The 24874-nt window shown below is 33.2% G+C and overlaps 1 protein-coding gene and 1 non-coding gene across 2 annotated transcripts; one reads left to right on the top strand and one right to left on the bottom strand.

The window, feature by feature from the left end:
• Nucleotides 1–8222: 8222 nt before the first annotated feature.
• LOC129938425 (UDP-N-acetylhexosamine pyrophosphorylase) lies at nt 8223–18993 on the bottom strand. Its single transcript, XM_056045979.1, has 2 exons — nt 17964–18993; nt 8223–10012 (listed from the first exon to the last, which is right to left on the bottom strand). The coding sequence occupies exons 1-2, from the start codon at nt 18298–18300 to the stop codon at nt 8898–8900; spliced, it is 1452 nt and encodes a 483-aa protein (XP_055901954.1). The 5' UTR covers nt 18301–18993; the 3' UTR covers nt 8223–8897.
• A 2974-nt stretch (nt 18994–21967) lies between these two features.
• Trnal-uag (transfer RNA leucine (anticodon UAG)) lies at nt 21968–22047 on the top strand. The gene has a single exon. It is a non-coding gene; the product is annotated as a tRNA-Leu (tRNA).
• Nucleotides 22048–24874: the final 2827 nt, after the last annotated feature.

Genomic DNA, 24874 nt, shown 5'->3' with positions numbered 1-24874 from the left:
TCATTTAGATTATTTGAACTTTTTGATTGTACCAAGACAACGATCTCAATTCGAATATAATTCCATTGTGATACCTAGTGCATACTTCAGCACAAAACTCGAAAACACGAGATACGATTATTATATGTATGTATGTAGATATAATTCTATTGTAAAATCAATCAATTTATTTTTTATCTTAATCTTTGAAAATAGGAATAGATCTGTATTTTTCGGTTGATCTTATTAATAATACAATATTATAAACAAATTTGACAGCTCTACCCCATTATTTAGCAAGCCCACGAAGTTGAAATAGTATATTGACAGAAAAACAGTACGCATCATGTTTCAGGCGTTACGAATTTTGAAGGAAATCTAAATTTACACATGGAAAACTCGATTAGAAAAATTATTTGGAAAATAAGAATTGATTGGAATACCACAAATAGCCCACGCATTTAATTTCAAAAGTGCTTTAATAAGACCAACAATTAATAAGTTGAATAAAGTATTTAGTCTAAGAGCCACAATATATTTTCAAAATAATTCTAAGTTTCCATATAGAACAAATTAAACTTTTCTGTCAGAAATACTGAGTTCAATATTTAATTGATAACGACTATGCGCATCGGAAGGAAAATAAAATATAGCCAACAGCGCCATTAGCAAGAGCTTTTTAAACATAGATAACATTTAAAACAAAAGTCATATAAAAACACAAACATTTTAGACCCCTATCATTATAAATTTACAAAATAATTGTACCTGAAACTTTTGTCGGCAAGAATACGATAACTCAAGTGGCAATACTGTAAAAGTTGTATTCCACTATTTTTGTTTTATCACATTATGGTGTACAAAATTAATTAACGTGTTTTTTATTAAAGCAAACAATACAAAAATGCTCTGACCACAAAAGATAAGATAAAAACATTGTTTTGCCTTAATTAAAAATAAAATTACCATTAATTAGTGTGGAAGTCCAACTATTTCCTTGCACAATGCCAGATGATTGATTTATAACAACAAAACTTAAAATATGTTTGAATGAAGTAACATATCCAAGCTCTCCTCTTAGTATTTTGGTTGGATATGCTGTAAAATTGGACAGGTTGTCACAAAGATAATGGGCAGGTACAGACAACATAACGGACTTCATTTGCAGTCAACTGCATTCCTTGAACGTACATTTTCACCAAGTAACTAGTTACTTTTCAAGTGTCATAAAGTTCAAACTTTACTTAACTAACTTCTACCTTCAGTTCACCCTATAAAACTACCAAAAACATTATTGTCTACAAAACAATCCTCAGGCAAACTACAAGTCCGTCCCAATTTGCATTTAGTATTGTAAATAAATATTACTTCTTTCCTTTCCAATTCAACGAAGAAACCTTTTACACAAAATATTAAATGGAATTGTGCGGAAAATAAATATATCTTAGAGTAATAAAGTTCAGCTTTCAGTTAATTGGATGACATGATCAACTGTCATTCTGACATAAGTTGACTTGACTTGACTTGAGAGTTAGTTTTTCTTAGCTATTTTTTCAGTCAACCTTCCAATAAAGTTGATTTAATTGGAATGATATTTTTGCAGCCGACCAATTAGATCCTAGAAACTTGCCTTACTATCAAGTACATTTTGTCGTCTGAACCTACCCAATATCTTCAGTATCGACTATCGAATTAATAGATTATATGCAAAATCTGCCTTACAGTTAAAGGTTTATCAGACAAATTTTTAAAATTTTAGAACATTTGATGGTGATGGAACGGGCGCATTTACAAAGCTAGTGACTACAGTCAAAATTCAATTAGCTTTTTGAATGCAAAATTTCACTATAAAGCTAGTCAATCCGGAATTGTAATATTATGACAAGTACAAATAGAACTTTAAATAGTTTGTTTTCTTTTTAAATTCAATAAAACCAAAAAAAAGATATATGATTGATTTATATTTGTATTTAAATAGCGAAAGATTCATTTCATATTTAATTCTTTTGTCCTTACCGATCAGCTAAACGCTTTCTGGAAAATAGTAACGCAATCTTTATGAAAATGTACATGTTTTACTATAAATTACTTTATGAGATAATTTGACAGATTCTTATGATAACACTTACCGAAATGTTTGATACGAAGCCTTTAATAACTTTGTATATTCACAAAAGGTTTTTCAGAACATGTGATCTCTTAAAGTTAATGTAAGGAAAGTAGGCTTTGTAGTTTTATAAAAGTTAACTTACACTTTACGCACCATTGATTCATTTTAGCTGCCACTCAGCAATAACTAAATTTCATTGTAGCGAATACTTGATAACTTTGTTTACAAACGTTATAGCTTCAGGATAAATTTCGTTTATTTCAAATTATGAGTCTTCGTAGAATTAGTGATATCTATTTATGTACATATAAGACGGATGTTATGTTAATGTGTTAACTACTTACGTTATTTCTCTTGGACAAGACATATGAGCAGCGCCCTGGCTATGACATTAAAATTGTCTTAGGAGAGTTTAATACCAAGCTAGGAAGAGAAGACATCCGACAACGGGTTCAGGCTGGTCGATTTCGCTGCGGGGCGAGACGTTCTGGTAGCTAGTACGCAGTTCACGCATCTTAATATCCACAAGGGGACATGGAAATCTCCTGATCAATCAACCGTCAACCAGATTGACCACATTGCGATCGACGCACGACACTTCTCCAGTATCCAGGATATCTGAACATTTCGAGTGGCCAACATTGACGCGGACCACTACCTCGTTGTAGCCAAGGTACGGCTACGGATATCCCGATCCATGCCAAAACAAGGAAGTACTGTGAGAAGATTCGACGTTAGACGGCTACAATCGCAAGAGACTGCCATGTCCTTTTCCGATCGAGTCTCTAATAACTTCTTAAGGAGTCCTATGCTTCCTGCATTAAGCATTGAAAACCAGTGGCAACATTGCCTTGCAGCCATCAGAGATGCCGCTTCTGAAGTGCTAAGTTTCACACGGCCACCACAGCGAAACCCCTGGTTTGACGACGAATGCAGGCAAGCGCACGCAGCGAAACAAGAGGCATACAAAACGCTGCACAAAATGACTAGAGCTGCTCGCGAGCTCTACGAGCAGAAGAGGAGAGAGGAACACCGGCTTCTTAGATGGAAAAAAAAGAGAGCATGAGAAGCGCGTGATCGAGGAGATAGAGGGATGTCACAACAGGAATGAGATTCGTAAATTTTACCAAAAGGTAGAAAAAACCTCCCAAGGATACCAGCCACGAACCGAAGCCTGTAAAGACGATCAGGGAAGCATCGTAGTAGAACCGCAGAAGATGCTGAGAATATGGAAAGATCACTTCATCAAATTATATAACGGCGATGAAGAACCGAATTCCGCTGTAAGGGAAATAGAACCACTCAACCTCGGCGGCGCAGATCAACAATTCCGCCTAAACTTAAGTTAAACAAAGCTGCTGGAGCTGACGGCATCGCTGCCGAACTATTCAAAGCAGCAGGCGATGACTTGGTACGGAGCATGCACCAACTCATCTGCAAAATATGGTCGGACGAAAGCATGCCCGATGAGTGGAATCTCAGCATAGTGTGCCCGATACATAAGTAAGGAGACCCTCTAAGCTGCGCCAACTACAGAGGTATCAGTCTCCTTAACATTGCTTATAAGATCCTTTCTGCCGTATTATGTGAACGTGCCATTCGTCAACAACCTGATTGGTCCTTATCAGTGTGGCTTCAGACCAGAAAAGTCCACTATCGACCAAATATTCACACTACGGCAGATCTTGGAAAAAACCCAGGAGCTTCAAATCGATACCCACCATCTCTTTATCGATTTTAAAGCCGCGTATGACAACATCTATAGGGAAGAGCTCTACGGAGCAATGACTAGTTTTGGCATCCCTGTCAAACTTATCCGTTTGTGCAGAATGACTATGGAGATTGCACGCTGTTCTATAAAGGTCGGAAAAGATCTTACCGATTCATTTGATGTCAAAAAAGGTTTTAGACAAGGCGATGCACTGTCATGCGACTTCTTCAACATAGATGGGTTTAGTATATGCTGTCATCAAAAAAGGACATTGAACGACGACGTCTTGGACAAAACGTCACCATGGACAGCTATAACTTTGAGGTAGTTAAGGAACCACTATTAATACAGACAACGACACCAGCGCTAAAATCAAACGAAGAATAACTCTTGCAAATCGCTGCTTTTTTGGACTTAGAAGGCAATTGAGAAGTAAAGTCTTCTCTCGAGCATGTAAAATCACCATCTATAAGACGCTCATCATCCCGGTTCTCATTTATGGCCCTGAGGCTGGACCCTGTCAAAGAAAGATGAGAGCGTCTTAGGATGCTTCGAGAGAAAAATTCTTCGGGTGATTTTTGGTCCCGTACGCATAGATGGAGAATGAAGGAGAAGATATAACGACAAACTGTACGGGCTGTACAGCGACACTGACCTAGCTAGCAGAATTAAAGTCCAATGGCTTAGATGGCTAGGTCATGTAGAGCGGATGGACATCAACGCTCCAGCCCGGAAGGTCTTCGAATCCAATCCCGAGGGACGGCGTAGTAGAGGAAGAACGCGACTCAGGTGGCGCACCCAGGTGGGAGAGGACCTCAACCAACTTGGCGTGCGAAACTGGAGACAGCTAGCTAGGGACCGAGCTGGCTGGAGACGCATGTTGGTTGAGGCCCAGGTCCACCCCGGACTGTAGCACCACCTTAAGTAAGTAAATAAGTACTTACGTTATTTACAGAATGTTGACAATCACAAACATTTTTTTAAATATATTCTTATTTTCTAAAAAAATTGATGAATATTGTGCCATCATGTTGATATCCATAATTCCCCTAGGATATAAAACAAATTCCAAAAGAATTATCCCAAACATATCACAAGTTTTTCTTTCGTCAACCCTTAACGCTTTGTACCAGCAAACATTCTAGTCAAGTGAATAAAAAAAAATTGTTATTTAAATTCACAACTTAATTGCAGAAATTAAGGATTCTTTTTCTTTAAACTAACTGCCACCCTTATAAAGTGTGCTTACTAACTATCCCTAAATATTTTCAATGATGTGTAGATGAGGCAATGGCGGATCCACGGGGGGGGGGTCGTAGGGGTCATGACCCCCCCCTGGGAAATAATTTTTTTGCTTTTTCATAGGAATTCTCTTCAATTCAAAACTAATCGTATTGCGTTAATGGATATGACCCCCATTATATTTTGAATTATTTATTTTTTGTATATGACAACAACATTTGTATTTTACTTCCTTAAACTTTGTTGGTAAAAGTACTACTTTTGACTGAAAATTGGACCAAAAACATAATATGAATCGGATATTCAGCCCTATTTCAAAAACACAGCACAAATTCATCAACTTTTGACCAATTGACGATCCAGGGGGGGGTCATAAGAGCCAAAAAGCTTATACAAGTTGTAAAAGTAAAGATTTCATTTAAAGATTTATTAGTAATTTAACGACATTCACCCAAAAGTGGTTTGCTGTCCCAAAACTCAAATTTTGATTTTCGCTCAATTTAGAAAGCGAAAAAACTTGAGTCATGCTATAAATTATTTTCATAAAAATTGTTTCTAAGAAAAAGATCAAATATTCAGGTTCTTAAGAACAAACCTTGAATAAGAGATCATCAATTTTATATCAAGTTGCCTCTGAATTCCTTAAACTAGCCTTTAATTTTATTATTACATTTTTTTGACACACAGAAATAGTGATTATTGAAGTGATTTTTACTGCGACATATAGGAACTATGTAGCAAGTTTTGCATTAGTAAACAATTTCAAACTAGAGTTTTTAATCAAATATGACATTACGAAGAAGTCGAACAAAGTGGGTACCTCGATTCCTTCCTTCCGTCTGTCTGTCTTTCCTGGCCCCTAAAGTCCAAACAATTGTGTTGATTGAAATTAATATTTTCAGTTTATTAATGTAAGGAGTTTTTATTATTTTATTAATAAAAAAATAACAGCAGTCCCCACACAAATTTGTTGGTTCAAACATGTGATTTTTCTAAAACTTTCTCAAAATTTTGTGTTCTTAATTTGGCTTCTTTCTACAAGAAAAACATTTGTTCGTATTGCTCCAGAAGGGTACCCCTCAAAAAAAGTCTTTATTTTGTTTTTAAGTTTTCTCAAGAACTAATGGAACGATTTCAAAATTCTTCTTTCTCTGTGCAAGCTCTTGTCAATGATCAAATTGATGATAATTTTTTATGATCAAAAATGTATTTTTTTTAATTTTTAATAAAATACTAATTTTGTTTACAAAACTCGATATCTCAGAAAAGGGACAACATTTTTTTACGAAATTTAAATGTTCATATATTTATAAGCTCTTTATTAAGTGCTTATACCAAAAATATTTTTAAGGCAAAATTGAAAATGATCTTCGAAAAAAATAAGTTAATCTAGATTTTTTGACAAATAAAATGGCATTTAAATTTTTGAGAAGAACTTATTTTGGAGGTACATTTTTAAATCTTAAAATGTAGGCAATATTTTTAAACAGACTTTTTGGAAGATATTATCAAGTTCTTGCGACCCAGTCGTGCATTTTATTTCTTTCAAAATTGGTTTTCTGTTGAATACAAAAGATCTTAAAAAATTAAATAAATCTACTTTTGAAGTCAATTTGCTTTGGATGCTCTAGAACCGAGATTCAAACACGAATTTCAATAATACAAATGTCCCAAAAAACAAGTAACACTTTTGTTAAACTAATGGCTAAGTGAAAAACATAATAAACGTTTTATATCTATTGATATAAAAGCTTTGAAACGTGTAATTTGTGAGTACTACTAAATTCTTCTTCCCAACTTATTTATTTACTTACCTTACTTTGTTTTAATTTAATTTTTTTTAGAGAAATTATGTGCTTAAATGCAACTATTTCCTTAAATTCAAGAACAAAACCTTTTTGTCTCTACAATTTTTAAGTTTTGTTGACGCTTTTATAAGATCCAAATACGAGTAAGCAGATTGATAACGATAGTAATAGGAGTCTACGGGAAATTGAGTTCAAAAAACCACGTCAAAAAGAGTCCGACATTTTAACATATCAGATCCTCTCTCATTTTCTGGATTTTTAAATTTTTTCAGCGTTTTTCGCATTAATAGAAATGAAAACAAGAAAAGTGTGTTTTGTTTTTGGAAAAAGGCAACGTTTCAAAACAATTTCCTACATTCCGCGAAATGCACCAAAAACTCTGTAAGCTATTGTATTTTAGCTCTTAAATATGGCATATTTAGACAACTGTTCGAATCTTGGAATGCTTTCATAAGGTCACCCAAATTAAATAGTTAGATCATAACTTGCTGAACAACAGTGTTTTAAATAATTTGATAACTAAGGAATTATAACATTTTGTTAGCATCCATCACAAAAAATTAAATAACATTTTTAAGCGGTGAGTAAAAACTCATCCAAGTGTGTGACCCCCCCCTGATGAAAAGTCTGGATCCGCCCTTGAGATGAGGTAAGTACCGCAGCCATTGAGGGACTGACAATATCCAAGTTTTTAAAATAAACGCCGAGTGAATAGTCGAAGTATCATGTTGGTAAACCAAGTTTTTGGGTCCAAAAATGTAATTACATTTAGAACGATTTCCTTACACCCAGTTGCAGTCATTTTATAGGAAGTGATCATAAGCTCAACAGCTCCATAATAACTGACTGCTGGTCATACTATATCATATCCTTCACAGCTTTGATGAAGCTTGCCTTCCTTCATGGTTATTCCCTACAAATCTTAATTTTGTTATAAGTAATTGCACGCTGGGTTATTCTCTAGACTAACTAATTTTTGGTGTGAGAAATACAACACTAGGAATAAATTAGTTTGAAATTGTAATTCTAACAGTTTCGTTCAGGTAAAATTATGTTCAAAAAAATTTTGTTTTTGTATTAATTATAATTTAAAATAGCAGTATGATCTTAATTAGGCACATATCTTTATTGGCTAATGTCTTTCAGCTCAAACTAAGATCAATTTAAACGTCCAAATCCAAATCAATAAAATTATTATGAAATAGCCAGAGGATTATTTTAATAATTGTGATTCATAGCTCAAATTTTATTGATGTGAATTGTGCTAGGATGGTTAAGAACTTAGTCGTTCCTTGCAGGAAAAAAGCATATACTTACTTAACTTTAAACGAAGAATGGAATTTGTGTTTGAAAATTATATTTAAAGATTGAATTGATTTTTGTAAGATATGATTTATTCGATATTTATAATATGCTTATTAAACTATATAATGACCATTTAAACCCATAACGTTTTACCAATTTATTAATCTAAGAGGATAATTCAACTCCCAGGATGCGACAGTCTTCTTAATGTCAAAAAGCACTGCACTTAACTGCATAATGCTTTTCTTTCTTAAGCATATTCAACAAAAATTGTATTTCGGGTTAGAAATGATTTTTAACAAAATTTTTAATCTTCATAATAAAACAAAAACATTGACATAAAATCTTTTTTTTTAAATCGATTGCACTTAGAAGACAATATATGTCTCAACAAACAAAATAAAACAACATAACCTTCGTTCATAATAATAAAAAAAGTATTTACGAACTACGGTTATATTGTTTTTTTAAACAAAAAATAATAACAAATACAATAACGAGAAAAAAACTACATCTTATCGGCTAACATTTAACAATTTTAAGAATACGAATACTAAATTGGCAAATCCGGGAATTCTTTCTGGCACCATTGCCCTAGGATCTTACTTAACTAATAGTAAGTTCTAGATACACGGATTATACATTACATATATTATGTAGATTTCTAAAATTTAAGTTATCTGAGAAGGCTAAATTTGAATGTTAAGTATTTATAGTTTACAGTTTTATTTATGTTGTGTGATTACAAATGGCCATTCATTGAATCCATATTGCTGCGCAAGTAGACAGGAGCTGTGAAGGACTTGCCTTTGACCAATTGTTCCAAATTTTCGCCTGCATAACTAAGGAATGGTGAGATCTCGCACTCATTGCCATGAACTATTCCACCAGCTGCTTCGATGTACTTTTTGTGCAGCCGATAGAGATCGTTCCGGGCGGTCGAGGGACAATCTTTACCAGCACTATCGGCATTTTTGAGTGCACTGAACTCTTCATCTCGTGGAACTTCCATGGCGACGAATTTTTGAGCGAATTCAAAGACATCGAAGATGAATTTTTCGATTTTGATGCCATTTGGCTTTTCGGGTGTAATGCGTTTGCCGGAGTTATCAACAAATGGAATCTTTTTCTTCGCGACGTGAAGCTTAAGTTCTGATTCAAAATTGTGACCCACTTTGTGCAGGAAACTAGACGTAAAGAAGTGATTGCAAATATTTCCCGCACTAAATGTAAGTCGCCCATCGGAATTACGCATTTCTGCTGTTTTTGCAGTTATCTCACTATATTCAACGACCTGGTACTTGCCATCGACCATGCAAACTACTCCAACAGGTTCATTTGGATTGGACTTTTCGACCACCTTTGCAGCGCAGTCAGCATTCTCTTTTACACAAAAACCAATGAACACCGGATCGGCGACCTTGATCAGAATATTGTCCACACTGTGAGCATGCAGGTACTGGATACCTCTGGTAGTCATGTCTTTTAGAATACCCCGATTCTTCATGGCTCGGTAAATTCCTCCGTTGCCGTCGGGAGCACGGGCAACCCGGTGCTTTTGGTCCAATATTATTTTACCATCATATTCGAAACATGGCAGGGATCCTTGCTCGAAGAGAATAACATTTTCCCTCTTTAATCCGAAATAGTTGTTGGCCACGAAGTAATCGAGAGTAGCGCTGATTGTGTGTTCTGATGTCATAATGTACCATGTAATTCTTCCACGTTGTCCAGTGTAATCGAATGCCAATTGTTCCAATTTCATTATACGTTCAGCTTGAATACGGAAAAGTGTTTTACGAGACTGAAGTTCAACATCGTACATGCCTTTGGGATGAGCAAAACCTAAGCGTGTTCCTATGGAATAAATAAACAAAAGAAGTTTTGAAAAATGTTATAGACAGAAAAAGTGATTAAGATTAAACCATTTAAAGACATATGCATGAAAGTGATATAAAACTCTTGTAACATGATTTATCAGGTCAATTATTCGGATTGTATGCTTTTTAATAAGTTGTAGCCAGCACAATCATAATAACAAATGGCTGGAATTGTAAAGCGTAATGTATATTTGCATTTTAGAAGAGTTGTTAAGACAAGTTAGAGTAATTTCGTTTACTAGATTTTAAAATATTAAAAAGGTGAAAGCTTAGTGAACTTTATGAATGGTCCAATACTTTTTGTTTGGAAAATACATGCTTTAATTGAATTATGCTAGGATTATTGGTTTAAAATGGTCTTAGCCAACATAATCAAAAGATTTATTGTTCTTTTTAATTGCGCTATGATTGTTGTTTTTTAAAATGTTTAATCAATTGTAGAATACAAGATAGTAAATTGACTTTCAATTTCAAAGGCATATGCTAGTAGAAATTACTTTTCGAATGTGATGAGATAATGATAAATTAATTTGTTATCAAAACGTTTTGCACATAATGTCACTGATTTGTTAACAAACATGGTTTTGAGAACATATTTTTTAATTAAAATGTTTGTAAGACAATTGAGATATTACCAAGCTGATGAGAATCTCAAATAAAGTTTTCATTTCATTCTTCGTGTGTGTACACCTAAAACATTAGGCTGCAAATAGAGAAAAATACTAAAGATCCCCCCAATAAAAATCTTTAACCAAGATACTATAGATGTTTATAAGATTGGAGTCATTTTTCAGTCTTAATTTACAGTGCCGCACTTTATTATTAACTCACAGCGATATTTAAACTTTAAACCTGATTTTAAGCATTTATACGGATAGGCTATCTTGGATATGTGGATTTGGATTAACCTTATTGAACGAGTTGAATACCTACCTAAATTGAGATAGCTGACAAAAAAAAATTGAGACTGAAAGCAGCCAATACCTTTTTCTTAATTTATCTTCAAAAAATTAAGTTGACTGCATGAAGTCCCTTGAGTTGTCTGAACCTGCTAATTACTTTCCATTCAAAGCTACTTAAAAAAAAAGATAATGGGATTCAACTGAAAATTTCTCATTTTTACCCTTAATAATTAGCAAGTGATATTTTTGGTAATAAGTCAATTTTGTTAATAAAAGTACCTTTAAAAGTAAACAACCAAAAACTAAAACATATTTTTATATTTTCTTAACTATGTACATATGTATTGTGGAAAAGTATCTTAAGTTGACATAAGCTATTTTACTTTTAATATCGAACATAAAACAATTTAATATATTTTACCAAAATATTTTCTTGACACATAAGACGAATCCTCTTCTATCTAAGTTGTTTAACCTTTAGCAAAAAAAAAACATATGAATTAAACTGAAGCTTTTTACAAAAGGTCATAACTTTCTTGTTTAACTTTAAGCTATTCTACAAAAGATCATAACTTTCTTGTTTAACTTTCTTGTCTAGCAGAATATATTAAAAAAGGATAAATAGCTAAAACTACTCAAGCAGATTTAAGAGCCTTCACTTTTTAAGCAAAAATATTGTAATGTGTAAAATAAAATAAAATTTTATAACTTTATTAATTCGTAATATATTTACTTTTCTTAAACTACGATATAAAAAATAAAACCACTTAAAGAATCATTTGAATGTCCTTTCTCCACATTTGAATAGGTTCTATTATCTGTAAAACAAAATCTATCTTAAGCTCTATTAGTTGACGAGCCAACTCGGATTCCTGACGTTGCAGGTCAATCCGCCAACACTCTAGACTTGTTTCTTGTGTGTATTATTGCCTCTAGGCAAATCGGACCATTGTGTCATATCTGCAAAATTCTCATGTCGAAAAAACCCAGTTAAAGAAAAAACTCCTATGAGAACCGTTTGGCAATATGAGAAAGCCAACTGGGACGGTCTCAATGAATTCTTCAGGAACTTTAACTGGTCACTATGCTTCCTCGATAGTGACGTAGATTCCAGCGCAGGTATGGTTACACATTTATTTCTTTGTGGAATGCGAGATTGTATCCCGAATAGGGTAAAATTAATCAAACCTAAAGAATACTCATGGTTTAAACAAACTAAAAAGACTTGCAACGGCCACACTCGACGAACCAAATTTTTACATGACCAGAAATTAAGGCAAAAAATACTACAATATCCCAAAGGTAGTAAAAATGTCTGGTCATTTGTAAAAAACGTACGAAACACCACGTCATCCTCGGTTCCAACGCTTGTCCACAATGACGCTCCCTATGTGAGCTGGATCTAAAAAGCCAATTTGCTTGCAGCACATTTTGCTGTTAATTCGACGCTACCGGAGAGTGTCATGTGTCCTCCTGTTCTTGAGAGCGTAAACGATTCTATGGGACGAATATTCTTTCGTACTCGTGCAGTTGCAAGAGTACTGAGAGACCTTGACATACACAAACCCCTATTGTTCTGAAGAGGTGTTATTCAACGCTGGTAAAACCACTGCGTAAGCTTTTCCATCTTTCCTACTCTACAGGTCTCTTTCCAAACGGATGGAAAACAGCATTTGTACAGCCTGTCCCTAAAAAAGGCGAATCATCCTCTCCTTCTAACTATCGTCCAATAGCACTCACGTCCTTTCTTTCCAAGGTCATGGAAACACTGATTAATTATCAGCTTAAGAAATATCTTGAAGAACGGAAGCTTCTTAATGACCGGTAGTATGGCTTTCGTACCAAAAGGTCCACTGGTAATCTCATGGTTTACCTCACCGAACAGTGGAACAAATCTTTACATCGTTTTGGAGAAAGTAAGATTATTGCACTTGATATTTCAAAAGCATTTGATAGAGTTTGGCACTAAGCTCTCTTATCGAAAATTCGTGCTTTTGGTATAGAAGAATCCCTTCTTCGTTGGGCTAGAATTACCTTTCGCACCGTTCAATCCAAGTAGTGTTGGATGGGTTCAAATCTGATATTCACAAAATAAACGCTGGAGTGCCCCAGGGCTCCGTTTTGTCTCCGACGCTCTTCCTTATTTTTATAAATGATCTTTTGTCTGAAACTTCTAACCCACTAAATTATTTCGCTGATGACAGTACCTTCAGCTTTTCATATTTGTTTTTAGATTCTCATCCTTGTCCTTCGGAAGTGGAACTTCAACGGCAGCGTATGATAAGCTCATTAAATTCTGATCTCGACAGCATTGTACAATGGGGAATCAAAAACCGTGTAGAATTTAATGCTTCGAAAACTCAATGCTGTCTCCTGTCGTTAAAGCGTAACCCCGATGCCGCTATCCATGAGCGGCACTTGCACCCAGGAAACTAATCAACTTTCAGTACTCGGTATGAATATCACAGATCACCTCTTATGGAATGATCACATATTCGATATTGCAAAAAATGCTGCTAGGTGCTTAGGATTTCTCCAACGGTGCAAGAAATTTTTCACCTCATCTGATCTGGCTGTAATTTATAAAGCCTTCATTCGTCCAAAACTTGAATATAAAAATCGAAACAATTACGTCACTTGAACACCGCCGCAATGTTTCATGACTTTCGTTGTTCTACCGATATTTTTATAAACAGTGTTCTATCGAATTAGCCAGTAATTCAGCAGTAATACTCGTTTTTCTAGGAATGCACATCAGTTTAAACTTGAGCTCAATTTCGCACGTACTGTCAAGTATAGAGATTCTTTTTTTAACCGCACATCGAGAATGTGGAATGCTTTACCCAGCTCTGTTTTTCCTATCATTTTGATATTCAAAACTTTAAGACCAATGTGCATGGGTATCTCCTCTTTAATCCTTCCCTATTTTCCTAACGCTCGCACTGTGTTTAAACTTTAAACATGTTAAAGGTATGAATAACCCCTTGAGCGCCCGTCTACTATATAAAAAAAAAAACAAATATTCGTCCAAAACTTGAGTACAAGTCAAATTTTTGGGCAGGTGCTCCTATAACCCACCTGAATCTCTTGGACAGAATTCAAAAAAGAGCTTTAAAAATGACAGGTGACCGTTGTCGAACTGAAACTTTTGCATCTCTCGAGCATCGTTATAAGGTTTCATGTCTCTCATTATTTTATTGCTACTTCCATAAGCAATGCTCTAATGAAATAGTCAGTTGCATTCCTCAGTTCAAACAATAATTCAACCGTAATTCTCATTCTCTCAGGAATGCCCATCAGTTTACCCTTGAACCCAATTAACGTCGTACTTTAAAATACAGAGATTCTTTTTTTAGTCGCACTACACGAATGTGGAATGCTTTACCAGACTCAATATTTCCCACTCATTACAAAGTGCAGGCATTCAAAACCAATGTGCATCGGTATCTCCTTTCAAATCCTATCCTCCCTTCCTAATTACTCGCACTGTGTATAATCATTATAAAGGTTTTCATATCCCCTTGAGTGCGCGTACAATATACATAAAAAAGCCCATATCTCTAATGGAACTTGAGGTATGGAAAACGGAAAAGTTATTCCGAGCATACAGACATAGGAACGTTTATTAATCAGAGTTCTATTTCGTTACTATACAAAATTCAACTCTTAATAAATTTGTTGCTTATGAGATGATTTTTTTTGTAGATAATACATTTTTCATATCAAAGGTTTGTGCATGTCCGTGGAAAAGGATTAACTTTTTCGAGAAGTTAGAGTTAGAGTTTTTCACCAAATTCTCATAAATTCACTTAAAATAAACGTTTGTTTCATAGCTTCTTGAATCCTTAAATCTTCTAGGATTTAAAAAAGACGGACATTTAAATATAATAGAAATATTTATATTTAAGGCTTCCTTTCCTAAAATCTTGTAGACATTTTTCTAATAAATAAATGCATTTTGCACCCTATGATAACTAACATGGTCTACACTAACTGCATCATATCTTAGGTTGACTTTTTAGTTTTTTTCATTATATTTTATAAACACATATGTTTTAGAATTATTAATTACATTTATTAAACAGTACTGAAAAGAATCGCCACATCTATTTCTTTTTTATATTACAAATGCCACAATACCTCTTATCGTTATACAAAACCTCTTGATAATAAATTTTGTGCCATACTCAAAAGCTTTATATTCAACAATACAATTAACTTTGCCTTGTATATGTACATATGTGTGTTTTGTTTTTACAAATACATAAAATTCAAACAAATATCTCACACCTTCAAGTGTTAATAGGTCTACTTTAAAATACAAAATAAGGTTGTTGATTTCCGGTTAAATGATTCACATCTGATAATGTGGCTCTAATCTACGTGCAAGATCTAGAAATTTTGAATTATTTTAAATGTCTTAAAATTGAACTGAAAAACAGTTTAATATTTCTTAAGATTCTTTTTGTTTGTATGTTGACCCATGCGAAGAACTGTTTGCAGGCAATATGGTGCATTGATCAATTGATAAGTTAATTTAAATACAAAATTATTAATTTTAGCCCTTGAAAAAGATATGTAGGTTTCTTTGGTTTCACCAGTTTACAAATATTTCGAGGAAATTTGGATTTTATCGTGTTGCTAAGCCAACACAAACAATCTTAAACTTATTTCAATGTTCAAACTAGTTAAACTTCCTAATTTTTTTTATAGCATTAATCCAGGCTTGATAAAGCTTCTTTTTTTGTTTTTGTATATTAAATAAAACACGAATTCTATTTTTATGTTGCAACACATTAATAACAGATTAAAAGAAAACAACAAATTTGAATAGTTTGCCTGTTTTACCGGTACCAAAAGGTTTTTTTTTGTTTTTCTATTCAAATCAATTTAGTTTTATTCAACCTTTATACCAACCAACAATGAAAACAATAAATTGGTGATGCTATTTGCACAATGATGTTATATTTTTAAATAAATAACACACAAAATCTATGCGTTTTTTATGGTAGGTCCGTTGTTGGTTTACATTAAATTCAATTGTTGTTTATCTTAAGTTAGCATTTTATGAATTAAACACAATGCAATTGCAAAATCAATAACATATACCTCAAGGTCAAATAGATTTATGTAGAAACATTAACTATGTGCCCTGCAGTGAAGGAGGCTTGTTTTACAAGACCTTACCATGCTAACTACTTAACCAGTTTACACAATTTTAATTTAATATTTAGTGATAACACAAATTCAATGGCCTTTCAATGAACAATTTGGTATTTTTAAAGAAAGATTCGAGGGCGGGTTCGAGAAAGTATGTAACATTACAGAAATGTAATGGCATTATTTCAAATAATGGTATGAGTTATCGGTTTGAAGTTGTTGATATTTTACAATATAATGAACTTAAAGGAATGATAGCACATCCTGTAACGAACATCACCGTAGATCTTCTCAAGGCCATAGCTTAAATTCTTTAATCAATTGGTGAATCACTTTGTGTTGAATGATGTATAAATAAAATTTTATTGAAAACAATACGTGTTTAGTCTAAAGGGAAGCAGCAGAAATGTCAGAAATATAATTTTCGAGAATAATATTTAAAGTAAGTTGGTAAACCTATGAATGGAGGACAAAATTGCCCCTTTTCTTAGCATCTTTGATGAACAAAAATATTAAATATTTATTTACATTACAATGATGCAAATAATATAGACTGGTAAGAAAGTTAGCAAAAAGAAGATCACTGCTTAAACTGTCATGATTTATGTCCCTAAGCCAAAAAAAAAAAAACATACAAAAGTGGGAATCCAAATTGATGAAAATTTTGGTAACTGTTTAACTCAAACCAACAAAAAGATACTGATTTATGAATCTTTAAGTCAGGAAAATTTGAATTAGCAATGGTTCAGTTTTTGCAATCCAGAGGCAAAAATTATTGGATGGGTATTTTCAACTAAAAGACATGACTTCTTCTCCACAACTTGGTTACTCATCAAAGGTTTCAATGTTAACAATGGGAATATACCGGTGTGGGTCGCAATAAGTCTCTTTGTTAAAACGATATTCTACGCATAATGTGTGCATTTACAAATTATTGTTGTTTATTTTTATTTACAATTTTTATATTAAAAAAAAATGCTCCTACCTTTTTTTTTTAAAGCTATACTAACTAAATAGATGAAGGTTTGAAAAGTTTTATAGATATGTTGTGATATTGTAAAATATATTCAAACAGTTTTTAAGATTTAGTAAATTAGCGGCACTGATTAATTTCAACAAATTGAAACGTTGCCTCACGTTCGTTTTATTAAGTGTTGCAAGAGAATTTAAAAGGCACCGAACCGAATTGTAGAAATAGGTGAACAAAAACCGCAAGTTTTTGAAATATATGACTACATACCTACATAAAAACAATTAAAAAAAAAAAACAATCTCATATTTTAAATTTTATAAGACAGCACGAAGATAATTTTTTATCTTTCTTTAAATCAAACAAAAATAAAATAAAAGATAAATAAGTTTGCACCTTTTTAAGGTAGCAGTTAAATGTAAAAGTAAAATTTACCGTTGCTATATTCAAAGCTATGTATATCGTTAATCTAGGCATTTTACTAAAAATCAATTTTCATACGCAATAAAGGTATGTGGTTTGAGGAATGGAATTTAGAAAAGAAACAAAATTGAATTTGAATGCAGCAATTATGTGATCTGCATGCGAATGAATTAAAACGATGCGATGGCGATGACGATGATAGCAGAGTTGTTTATATAGCTTTTCATGCTTCTTTTGCATGAGTGGTTTAAAACCTAAACATACAACGAAGATCAGTGGGAAGACAGCGAGGGTTGGGTTAATTCTGCTGACAGGCCGTCACCACATACAAATAAATGGAAAATCAGTCAAGCAATCCAGTTCAGAGGTTCATCGACTGGCAATGGATTTGTTGTTTTTCTTTTATTTTTACATACATATTCTTCTAACGCACTCACGTAGGAGTCAGTAAGGTACAAAAAGTTACAACTCACCTTGTCCACCGGCCATAAGAATAACGCCAACGTGTCCCTTACTTATCTGCCTATATCCTTCATTCCGGTACTCGTTCAGGATATCATCAGAAGAGCGAGAGATGCTCACGAACTTGCAATCTGGAATTGGCTGCAGACGGTCGTCCAACTTAATACCATCTTCGCTCAACGAAGCTGTGCAACGGTCGAAGTAGTGCTTCAATTCATTCAGTTGCAACTCTTTGATGTCAGCAGCTAATTGCTGCTGCTCGTTGTGCGACAACTCCGTCCAAAATTTTAGAAGATGCTCTTGTCCAACTTTACTCAAACACTCGTGCAATTCTTCGTATGTTGCCATAATTAAGCTTTTTTTATATCTTTGCTATAGTCTTTAGTCTTATGATATTTTCCAAACTACACCCCGATATTTTGTTATTGAACTTATTTCCAGCAAACAACCGCGCTCTGTTGACTCCCGAACTCAACTGAAAACGAAAAACCTCACGAATGCATTGCAAGAAGCGAGCTCCACTTCGGAGACGGAGACATGTTTATATTACTGAGTTGCCTAGATTTTGTCTTGACTTAATTTGCCGAGCTTCTTGTTGTCCCTGAACGAGTGAAAGTGGTCTTTTTGTTGGATCTCGTTACTGCTTGCGAGTCGTCACTCGTCAGCGCGCCAATGGCTGAGTGGTGTGGTCTGTGGCGGTTGGCGATGTTAGGTGAAGTTGTTAAGTTTGCTGCGGAATATTTTTATTGAGTTGACAACAGTAACAACACAAGGACCACTGGATTTCTGGACAACCAAGAAAATCCATTAGCCTCTCTTTGCGTTAAAAGAATTTTCCGGTTACACCCGCTTCACGGCAAATGCAGACTTTTGATTAATTGTGAACTTAAAACTCGTTATCGAACACTATTTTGTATTCGGTCTTTTTGTTTGTTTTCGTTTGCACAATTATTTTTCGCTTTTGTTTATGGAAACTGCCACGACAATTAATTTTCGTTCACGAGTACAAGATTTTTCTGTTTTCTGATTCACCAATTCACTTACTTTAATTGCAAAACGTCAACAAAGATATGACATCGCGCGAGTGTTGCCGTCGTCAATTCAGCTTTTGAAATTAATTTTGCACAGCATAGCCAGGTGTAACTAAATATTCCAATAAATAAAATTCACACTTGACATGTTGGGTTTGTTATACGAATTTTTACAATTTTAAATATGAATTGGGATATTATATTCGATAAAACCTATTGACTGCGTTCAATCTCAGGATGGATAGGGTATCTAGTAACCTTTTTTTTTATTGTTTTAAGTGATAAAGAACAGTTGATCCAAAACAGCTTGGACGTCAAGAAAGAAAAATAAAAGGTATAAAAGAATTTCGGAGATTTGTGGATATCTGAGTGAACTGGTTATTCAACATATAGTTGAATTTGAAGGAGCTTAAAAATTGATTTCAAATTTGTATGTTTTTTTTTTAAATTAAAATCCAGTGATGTAAATAAATTATCCATTGAAAACATTAATTTACAATAATTTTAGACCTTGAAATCTAAATGTTTTTCTGCTTTGTTTCAACAACTGAAAGTTATTCGTAACAGCAAGAGTTTTTAAGTCGTCTTTATTGGTTCTAATTATTGAGAATTCTTTTAAAATATAAGAAAGTTATAGCTATTACTTTTGATCCTTTATTAATGACAGTAAGACTTAAGTCAATGAGAAGTATAAAAGACGCTTACCTAGAATCTCTTGGTTAGTAGCTGGATTCATACAAGTTTCAAAATCTTGATGTTTGGCAACTTTTTACAGGTAATGTCTACTTAGAAAACACAATTAATTATCTTACAAACAGTTTTAAAATTCGATGAACTAAATTTTATTCAAATTTAAATTTGTAATCCACACTCATATACATTGTTGCTTATTTATTCTTTCAACCAATTTGTTTAGAGGATTAACAAGTAAACGTCATTAAGCAGACATTTTGCTTTATTAGTACAATGTGTACCACTCAACATCTCAAAGTTTATCTCATTAACGACGGGTTCAGTATTTTTCTATTTTTAAAGAAAAAAATTCACATAAAAAAGAACACAAAAGTGTCTCCGTAAGTGTGTTCAAAAATTGTTTTTAAATCCGAAAACTATTGTGATTTCTGGCCCATTCGCAATTTTATATTATCAAGCGATAGCTCATTTGTGCAAATATTGCTTAAGCTAAATTAATGACAGGTAATATGACAGATGTAGCTCCTACTACATGGCCATTCATAATCACAAGTAAAAGTTGAAAACCTATATTATAGAAGACTTATGAAAAGTTCTTGAGCATGCGTATTTAAGTAGAGTAATACACAAATCTATGCCTTTGATATCCCAAGGCATGTTTTATATTGGTTGCATTAGCAGCAAATAATACTCATTTTAGTTTTTAAACTTGACAGAACCTTATTTCTGTTTAAACATAATGTAATGTTATTTAGGTGGCAATAAAATTATACTTTTCTAAGGTTTTTGATGACTTAAGTTCAAAACCGGCTTCCAAATCAATCTACCACCTCAAGTTTTTAGGATACAACCGTTTATAATTTAATAAAACCTTATATAAGGCAGTTGTTTTTTTCTAAATAAAATTCGTGATGAATTTAAAAATGTACAGCCCTGTCTTAAATATTTCGATTAAAAATATTCATACATTCGCCTTAAAAGAACTCTGAAGCAGTTTTGCTGAAATGATTCTTAACAAAAAAAAAACACTAAATGGTATAAAAGCAATTTTTATTACGAATTTAAAGTCTCTGTAGGTTATAACATCAAATTTTTGATATATGTAGATTTAAAAAATATTCAAAAATATTGTTTACAAAGGGGTGTTTCTGACTTTAAGCTCGTATAGTTAAAATCAGAGTTTGAATGAAATTAGCACTAAAAATTAACTTCAAAAGGAACTATTTAAAAACAAAATGGTTTTCTATTAAAGGTTTTTTTTTAATGTGATAGAACAATTCAAAAACGAGATTGGAGTTCAGAACAACTTAGGTCTTTTAAAGCTAACCAGTTTTAATATTTACAAGTATAAATTAAAACGCAATTCGTTCTACTGAATATTTTACAAGGTAACATTACTTCTGTTTGACGTTTAACTGTAAGTACAAACTGTAATGTCATCTTTCATTCCATTCCCTTAAAAATATAAAATATTTGATAGCACTCCCAACAAATGCGGCTTACATTCGACAAGATAACCTTTAGCCAACTTTACCTTTAAATAAAGTCTAGAAAGGAACCTAAATATACGCTACAACCTAAGTAGACCTACTGCACCCTTTCCTTAAATATTAAGATTTCAAGAAGCGTGTTAAACTTGTTTTTACAGAAACAAATCTACTTAAATTGATAGCGAATAAAAAACTACCTTACCACTTTGAACAAAAGCCTCACACCTCTCGACATCGACATCAATACCACCAATCTTATAAACATTCACCCAAGCCAACCAGTCAAGCCTGCAAAACTACACGAACCCGATATCTAGTGACCTTCAGCATGAAAAAGCAGATAGCAAATAATATATAAAATACCAACTTGCCAAGAAAATAATAATACTCCAACCGAAATCATATTGAAATGGAAATGGCGTGGGTTATAAAATTTAGTCAACGGTGAACAGTAACCGTTATCGACTATATCTTTGGCATTTTGTTCGTTTTGGTTATATGGTATGGCGGAACGGCTTAGTCCGTCCATTCCATACCTGGTGTGGTAAACTGGATGGTTTTAATGTACTGCACAGTGTACATACCATTTGGGAAACAAGGAACAGGTTTGTCTTGACTTTTCAATGTGTTCTACTTAGGTATGTTGAGTTAGCCTAAAAACAATCAAATGTTAATAAATTGGTACTTTGTGTCTTTGCGGTTCACTCAATGATAAATGATTATCATGACAATATTATGTCTAACACGGTGTAAGAACTTATTTTAATATGATATTAGAACTTTGGCCCCAATTTGGAGCAAGGCAGCGTGGCCGAGCGGTCTAAGGCGCTGGTTTTAGGCACCAGTCCGAAAGGGCGTGGGTTCGAATCCCACCGCTGTCATGATGTTTTACTGTTTTGCAATATTTTAAAGTTTAAAAGGAATTCACAACACTTCAAGGTTTATTAAATGGAAGTGGATTTTAATGGTATTTAATTAAATAAGATTGTTTCAAAGTTTTATTTATCTCATACCATAAGCTATTATGATACTTTTTTAACTACAATATGCGACCTTAGGTTAGGTTAGGTTGAGGGGCTGGCGCAATGGCGGATCCAGGGGGGGGGGTCGTAGGGGTCATGACCCCCCCGTGCTTTTTCGTATGAATTCCCTTCATTTCAAAACTAATCGTATTGCGTTAATGGATATGACCCCCATTATATTTTGAATTATTTATTTTTTGTATATGAAAACAACATTTGTATTTTAGTTCCTTAAACTTTGTTGTTAAAAGTACTACTTTTGACTGAATATTGGACAAAAAACATAATATAAATAAAATATTCAGCCCTATTCCAAAAACACAGCGCAAATTCATCAACTTTTGACCAATTGACGATCCAGGGGGGGTCATATGAGCCAAAAAGCTTATACAGTTAGGTTTTATAAGTAAAGATTTCATTTAAAGATTTATTAGTAATTCAACGACATTAACCAAAAAGTGGTTTGCTGTCAAAAACAACTCAAATTTTGATTTTCGCTTAATTTAGAACTTAAAAAACTTTAGTCATAAAAATTGTTGATTCAGGTTCTTAAGAAGAAACCTTGAAAAAGAGATCATCAATTTTATATTAAGTTGCCTTTAAATTGCTAAAACTAGCCTTCAATTTTATTATTAAACTTTTTTGACACACATAGATAGTGAGCATTGAAGTGATTTTTACTTGCGGCATATAGGAACTATATGGCAAGTTTTGCATAAGTAATCAATTTCGAAGTAGAGCTTTTAATCAAATATGACATTACGAGCGACGGTAGAGAAGTCGAAAAAAGTGTGTACCTCGATTCCTTCCGTCTGTCTGTCTTTCCTGACCCCTACAGTCCAAATAATTGTGTTGATTAAAATTAAGATTTTCAGCTGATTAGTGTAAGGAGTTTTTATCATTTTATTAATACGAAAAATAACAGCAGTCCCCACACAAATTTTTTGGTGCAAACTAGTGATTTTTCTAAAACTTTCTCTAAATGTTGTGTTCTTAATTTGGCTTCTTTCTACAAGAAAAACATTTTTTCGTATTGCTCCAGAAGGGAACCACTCAAAAAAAATCTTTATTTAGTTTTTAAGTTTTCTCAAGAACTAATGGAGTTCGTGCATTTCATTTCTTTCAAAATTGGTTTTCTGTTGAATACAAAAGATCTTACAAAATTAAATAAATCTACTTTTGAAGTGAATTTGCTTTAGATGCTCTAGAACTGAAACACGAATTTCAATAATACAAATGTCCCAAAAAATCAAGTGACACTTTTGTTAAACTAATGGCTAAGTGAAAAACATAATAAACGTTTCATATCTATTGATATAAATGCTTTGAAACGTGTAATTTGTGAGTGCTACAAAACTTTTCTTCCCAAATTATTTGCTTACTTACCTTACTTTGGTTTAATTTAATTTTTTTAGATAAATTATGTTCTTAAATACAACTATTTCCTCAAATTCCAGAACCAAACCTTTTTGTCTCTACAATTTTTAAGTTTTGTTGACGACTTTATAAGATCCAAATACGAGTAAGCAGATTGATAACGATAGTAATAAGAGACTCCCGGAAATTGAGTTCGAAAAACCTACGTCAAAAAAGCCCAACATTTTTACATTTCAGATCCTCTCTCATTTTCTGGATTTTTAAATTTTTGCAGCGTTCTTCGCATAAATAGAAATGAAAACAAGAAAGATGTGTTTTGTTTTTGGAAAAACGTGCGCGAAATGCACCAAAAACCCTCTAAGCTATTGTACTTTAGCTCTTAAATATGGCATATTTAGACAACTGATCGAATCTTGGAATGCTATCATATGAGTCATCCAAATTAAATAGTTAGACCATAACTTGCTCGACACCAGTGTTCTAAATAATTTGATAACTTGTCATTTAGAAATTATTAAATTTTGTTAGCATCCAAAACATTAAAGAACATTTTTAAGCGGTGAGTAAAAACTCATCTAAGTGTGTGACCCCCTCCTGATGAAAAGTCTGGATCCGCCATTGGGCTGGCGGTTGATGACGTTATCGCCACACTTAGTTCAATGCAGATTCATTATGATAACCTGAAGTATTGAAATTTTCTTAAAGTGAGTGATTACACCTATGATATATGTATATAGATCAGCGTTATCACTTTACTTTAATTGAAGTAGATCTACTTCTTTTTTTCAAAAAAAAAATCACATCTACTTACTACTTCGCACCATCACCAAAATATTGAAATACACTTCATTTTTAAATTCTGTGTTTCTACCTACTTTAATTCTAATAAAAATACACTGAAGCTATAGTTTAACCCTTTTGTTATTTTTACTTGCGACATAAAGTAGTTATATGGCAAGTTTTACATTCGTAAAAAAAATTCGAACTCGAGATTATAAGCAAACATGACAAAACGATGGTAAAGAAGTCTGGTTCCTGGCTTTTTTTAAAACTAAAAATAACAGTAGTTCCAGTACAAATTTGTACGGTCAAAAATCGATAATTCGAATTTTCCCAAAACAAACCGATAGATTTCTTTTTAAATTTTCGCTAACATTTTTGTTTTTAGTTTGGCTCTTTTAAACACAAGAAAATATTTTTGTATTCCTCAGAAGGGTTTAACCATAGAACCTTTAATTTGTTTTTAAGTTTTCTCAAGAACTTTACTAACTCCTACTGCCTCGATTACATATATTTGATGACCAAAAAT

Source organism: Eupeodes corollae, chromosome 1 (genome assembly GCF_945859685.1).
Source record: "Eupeodes corollae chromosome 1, idEupCoro1.1, whole genome shotgun sequence".
Taxonomy (NCBI): Eukaryota; Metazoa; Arthropoda; class Insecta; order Diptera; family Syrphidae; genus Eupeodes; species Eupeodes corollae.
The sequence above is the reverse complement of the archived record's forward strand: the minus strand, read 5'-3'. Positions and strand labels throughout refer to the sequence as shown.

Coding starts and splice junctions, on each gene's coding strand:
- LOC129938425 (XM_056045979.1), bottom strand. CDS start 18,300: ATGGCAACATACGAAGAATTGCACGAGTGTTTGAGTAAAGTTGGACAA. Junction 10,013..17,963: donor TCTTATGGCCGGTGGACAAG/GTGAGTTGTAAC, acceptor TTTATTCCATAG/GAACACGCTTAGGTTTTGCT.